Source organism: Strix aluco, chromosome 18, assembly GCF_031877795.1.
Source record: "Strix aluco isolate bStrAlu1 chromosome 18, bStrAlu1.hap1, whole genome shotgun sequence".
NCBI classification, from domain to species: Eukaryota; Metazoa; Chordata; class Aves; order Strigiformes; family Strigidae; genus Strix; species Strix aluco.
This window is the reverse complement of record NC_133948.1, coordinates 7,027,594-7,033,593: the sequence shown is the minus strand read 5'-3', so window position 1 is coordinate 7,033,593 and position 6,000 is coordinate 7,027,594. Positions and strand designations below refer to the sequence as shown.

The following is a 6,000-nucleotide window of genomic DNA, read 5'->3' as shown; positions in this document are numbered from 1 at the left end:
TTGACTTCAAAGGGTTAGCTCCTCAAATGGAGGCTCAGAGATCTTTCTAAATGATGGACAGAAAATCATGTCTCTTGTCCAAAACCACACTACTAACATCCAAGCAAACAAGCATTCTTCTTACACTGTTTTGTGCATGAGTAAGATAAAGAGTATTTCTCAGCTTAAGGTGGTCAAGGCAGACTAGACAATTGTTATTTTAAAAAGCAGAAAGTACTAAAGGAAAAAGAAAATTAATTTGTAACAAAAGTCAACCGCAAACAATGAATGACTACACAAAAACTCTAGCTAATGAAAGACGTTTCCTTCTTTATTACTGTGTAATACTTCTTTCACAGAAACATGGTATTTACAAATATACACATATAGACCGCTGATCATAAAATGTTACTGAAGAATTAGTCAAAAAAATCAATTTACAAAAACCAAAAACTTTCCAAAGATATTCTGGCTGAAAAAGTTTAATGAAACTTCAAGGAGACGTTTCTGTACAGAAAGATAGGTTTTAGCTCCTCGAGTTCTGGTAATATTAGACAGGTTGTGAACCAAGTGAGCTAAGCTCAGCTGTACATTTGAGATGAGGCAGTTTTTTCTATATTGTTCTTTTTCACACAATTTCTTGATGGTCAGTTCAACAGGTCTCAGGAGGCACTAGTTTGTATGTTTTTGGAAGCCGCAAGCATTGCTCTCACTTTGGCCATAAGATCCTGTAGAAAATAAAAGAAAAATGATCAGACGTGCCTGGGCTTTGAACAGAGCTAAAGCATGTGACTGCAAAAACCTGCACAAAAGGGTTATCTTATCCACCAGTCACACAGAATACTTAAGACTTGTGATCATCAGATATTAACAGTCCCTAGGATAAATGAGTGAAACAATCTGTAGAAAGTTCCTGTGACAGCAGCTGAAGTCTGTTTTTACTACAACACTACAAAGTGCTCTGCATAAGTATTTAGAGCAGTTTCTATACAACAAAACACAGAAGCCACATTAACCAAAACGGAAAGGAACTATGACCGTATCTTCGCAAAAACTGTAATGAACACACACCTACTAACCACTGAAGGTTTATAAAAGAAAAGACAGAAAGCTGGTAAGAAGAGAGTGCTAACAACTACTCTGTAACAGAAAGCTTTTTTGGTTTGCTTTGTAAACATGAACCAAAGATTTACAAAGCAACAGTATTTTTACATATGACAGTGACTGAAACATTAATGCTGCTGTGAAACCAAACAGCAATATTCAGTCTTGTCTGAGTATCCAGTGGGAACAGCATTAGGAAAGGAAATGAAATTTCATGTAAATGGCATCGAATAATTGGGTTGCAAAAATTGATCACAAAATAAAAAGTGTCTATCAGTAATGAATTAAAGTTACTTAAAACATTTCTTCACAAATGCAATATAAATGAATTAAAATCCTTAGTTCTTTTAAATAATTTTTCATCTGAAGTTCTCAAAACACTTCATGAGGAATTCAGCATCATTATTCCACTCTACAGATGGGAGGATTTCAATGAGAAAAGATAGTTAATTGGTCAGGGTCAGCCAGCACACTGGCAGCAAAATAATCTTGCTAATAATTAGGTAAATTACATTTCTTTGGGCCCTTAAAGATAAAAAGATGCTAAACTAATATATGTTGGGAAATACCTCACAGATTCACAAAAACTTCACTCCTTTTTACTTTTTGCAAATAGTAACTAAGAACTGTATTCTAATTTAGTAATGTTTCCTCCTCTTACAGCTGCACTTCAGGCAAGCAGTCTAACATTAAACTAGCAAATGCTATGCCATAAGCAATATTCAACCCAAGAAATGCATGAACTAACTACCTGAAGGGTATATGTTTTTAAAGGGTGGAATGGAAAGTTTACTCTACTTTGAAGACCATGATGTAGTTCACATCTCATTTCTCAGACCAGAAATTTCCATGTATTTGTTTGGTAGTCTAAGAAGTGCTATGGCATTACTACTCCAGTTTCTTTCTCTGCTATTTTCTATTTCCCTGAATATTCTTGTTCCTTGTTTTCTCATAAAAAATAGATCAAATATGGTATGTAAGGTACTAGTCTACTAGTATTAATTCCCAACTACCACTGTTTCCCTAGTGGAACTAAATCTTTGAACAGTATTAATTTATTGAAAGAATAATCTATCCATTGAAAAAAATGAGAATATAAGAAGCAACTCTGGTTTTATATTGTAAATTTTCCATAGCATAATTAAGAGCTATCCTCCTCTAAACTTGGCATATTCAATTGAAAGAAAGTTAAATATGCATGAAGACTCTAAGAGGATGAGTGAAATTAGAAATATTAAAGAGTGATACCATGCAGTAGCTTTTAAAAAAGGAATGGAATTATTTTGATGGAGGTTAGGTATCTTAAAACTGCGTTAGAGAAGCTGAATGTATTTAGATTATTGCATATAGAGGCACATACCTGATATGCCATGATTCACAGCAAACTTGAATATATCAACAAAATCATAACAACAATAGTTTGGATGTATAAACAGCAACAAGGGTGAGATACGTGAGTTGAAGATACTGCTTAACGCAAAGGATACACTTCAGTTTGCAAGAAGACATATTTTTCCTCTACTGCCAACACTACAAACTCAGCCTTTGCCAAGGTATTTCTCCTTCCTTCTTTCCTCCACAAAACTTGTTAAGAGCACTACACGGTGAGATGGGCTCTCAGCAGTACCGCTATTGGTAACTGAGGTATTGTAGCATAATGTGGACTTTCATACCTTAAAAGTGGATATACTGCAGCATAATGAATTTACCTTGATCTTTAGGGGCTTGATTAAACTTGAAAGGACAGTAGCTAGAGAAGCAACAAAATTGTTTTTCTCATAGGCAAACAGATTGACAATAAACATGTCTCTATGTCATATGCAAAGCTCAGAATTGTACAAGGTAGTAAGAGAAGAAAACAATATGATGGACACACTTTCTTAGGCAACATACTCTGAATTTGTTTATTTGTACCTGAGTGATTTTACTCTGCACTGAAGACACAATTGCTGAAGAGATTTGGCCATCTTTTTCCTGAGAAACTCCCCTAAAAATTAGAATTAGAAATTTATAGTAAATGTTTTAAAAATGCATTTCACTCACCATCACAATTTTGGGTTTTATGTACAAGTCTCTCATATCTTAGTCAACAGTTCTTTCATTGAACTAGAAGCCATGATAAGTCACAGTCAGAAGAGTCACTCATACAACTGAGACAGAGAAATCTGAGCAGCAGTCTAGGAATTTTTAATAGGACTGTTCTACATTCTGTAAAATAATTTAATTATGAATCTTGCACACACATTACAATTCAAACTACTCTATTAGAATTCTACTTCAAAGAGTTATCCCTTTTAGTGAGAGTTTCCAATTTCTAACTTAGAATTAAGTTGCACAATTTTCTGCACCAGTTTCACTGTAAGAGTATGTCAAGATGTTTACTCCAGTAGGCAACAGAGATCCAATGTCTTCATTAGACTGAAGCACGTAATGCTGTCCTCCCACTGTCTGCTACTTCTAACATGCACACATTACACACACACAGAGCTCCTCACCATACAAGTTGGGTCAAAAGACACAGTCAGGAGACATCAGTGGTGCAGTATTACAGTAAAGAGCGTATTACCTGGAGCGTTCCTGGCTGGATTCTCTGCTCTCCACAGGAGAGACACTAGTTGAATGTACAGAATTTTTGTGTGTGGATGGTTTGCCTGGTGACATGGATGGTGAAGGAGACCTAGCTTTGGACTTGGTACGTGATCTAGACCGCCTCTTCTTCTTCTTTTCATGGGGACTTCTGCAAGAAGAAAATATTTTATTGAAAGATATTTAAAGCAGTATTGCATTAGCTCAGTTGAGGTTAATTTTCACACTTCTAAAACCTTATGTAGCCCTCTTCCACAGGATACTTCTCATGAATTCAGCAAGCATTAGAGTCTTACCCCAATACGTCACTTCTATGGCTGTGCAAAATGCTTCCTCAGAAGCTCTTTTTTAACATTATATTAGGTCCTCACATGGAATATTGCTTCATGGATACACAGGAATTACTGGTCATTATTTGATAGTTTGAAGGATGACAATGAAAAGTCTTTTATTGGAGATTTGCAGAATAACATTGCCAGAGGGAAGTTCCTTCCCAAACAACATCAGACACTTAGAACATAATGAGAAATGTAAGAGTTTATATCCCTTACAATTTTCCTAGCTCATAAATGAACAAACCATGGAATCATAGCTATGCTAGAGATCGACAAGTAAAATCCATAGTTTGTTTGTTTGATTTTTAAAAGAAAATCTCCCCTTCCTTGTGATCCAATCTATAGCAACAAACCCCAGGCTCAAAATTATAAACAAGCGCTTGCATGCCACTCAAACAAACATAGACCTAGCAACATGTTTTAAGTGCAAACTGTTTATGACTTGGAAATTAGATACACAAATGTTTGTCAGTATGAGAGCCGGAACAAAGGATTTACAGGTACCTGATGTGTTCATTATTGACAGAAGGGGAAAACAGAAGTAGCCTCCTCATATGCAATATTAAGCTCAAAGACAATTCAATTAGTAATATACTAGAGATAGAACTATCAGAAACTTTATACGTGGTTATGAATTTATACCTGTATGATTTACATACCAGTATCGATACTACTGTAATTAGAATTACTAGAGTAATGCCTTAATTAGAGTTAGGCAATACCTCATTGTAGGCATCTCTCTCTAGCACGCACTGCTAGAAGTCTATTCAGAAGAATGTTGTTGAAGCTTCTAGAACATCTTAAAACACTGTAAAACTTTGAGCTATCTTTTAAGTATTAGATTATTGGTTCCTTTATTTTGATTTTCCTAAGAATTTGCTACTTTAAAAGCAGCTATGATATAACAGATTAAATTCCCATATAAATTCTGTACACCTCTGATGCTTAGAATTTATCATACAAATATCTGATTTTTATATTCAAGACTTAAAATTGCAACATCTCCTTACACTTTTCTTGCATAAATAATCATTAAGTGACAGAAGAAAAACCCCACAGCTCTACTGGCCTCTTAACATTCTCATGACTATACAAAAAACATCAGCTACAAAGTCAGTTATTCCTTGACTAGCTAATTACGTACTGTAATTGCTCAGTTTCTTAAAACATCATAATGCAATCAAACTGTGAACATACTTCATACTTAACTCTTGAAAATCTCAGCAAACATTCATCAAGCAAGAATATTCTACTGTAAGTTTTTTGGTGTTTTTCATCTCAGATTATGATGAACAAACATCATTTAACAGCTGAATGAATGTGTCTATCAATTTTCTATTTTTAGAACAGTCCATTTGCTAAAACTAGGCTCATTTTTTAATATTTTTCTCGCTGCAAAAGCTAGTAGAAAAGAACTATGCATATTCTCTGTGGAAAGTAATTCACTACAGTCTGATTAAAACACTAATTTACATCAGACTTCTTTTTAAAGTGACTAGGATAGCAATTGAGGTACAGGATATCAGAAGAAAAAACAACTGTTATATTTATTCTGAAGTACACTTCATTCTACAAGCAGTGAGCCAGTAATTCCCAGAGAAGACAAAGTAAAGCATAGCTTCCTAGTTCTTACATATTTTCTTCTGGAAATATACCTAAAAATTTACAAGCAATGCTAGCTTTTCAGCATCACAACTGATATCACATTAATGCCCCGAGCAAGTTTAGAATTAATAAATACTGCAATGTTTTAATTTTCAGTCCTCTGACAGTACTGGATTCTAAAGCTTGCCTATTTCTTACTGTAACTATGGTTAATAAAAACCACTCAGATGACTGCTGCCATGTGAGACTGAAACCTTCTCTCAGCTATCAGGCAAAATATACATTACTCACTCACAGAAAGCCCAAGTAAACTACTTAGCTTTTAACAGACTTTCAGCCAAAACCTTCCTTCCATTACACCACTGTGAAGAATCTACTCCATTACTGAAGA

At 34.8% G+C, this 6,000-nt stretch overlaps 1 protein-coding gene across 7 annotated transcripts in view; it reads right to left on the bottom strand.

The window, feature by feature from the left end:
• Window positions 1–289: 289 nt before the first annotated feature.
• The window catches only part of SFSWAP (splicing factor SWAP), a 49,113-nt gene continuing 43,402 nt past the window's right edge, over window positions 290–6,000 (bottom strand). For all 7 annotated transcript variants that reach the window (XM_074844648.1, XM_074844649.1, XM_074844650.1 and 4 more), the window contains 3 exons: window positions 3,650–3,820; window positions 2,998–3,070; window positions 290–707 (listed from right to left, as the gene is read on the bottom strand). In XM_074844648.1, the coding sequence (XP_074700749.1) occupies window positions 642–707; window positions 2,998–3,070; window positions 3,650–3,820 (310 nt within the window). In that variant the 3' untranslated portion in view covers window positions 290–641. The remainder of the gene's footprint in view (window positions 708–2,997; window positions 3,071–3,649; window positions 3,821–6,000) is intronic.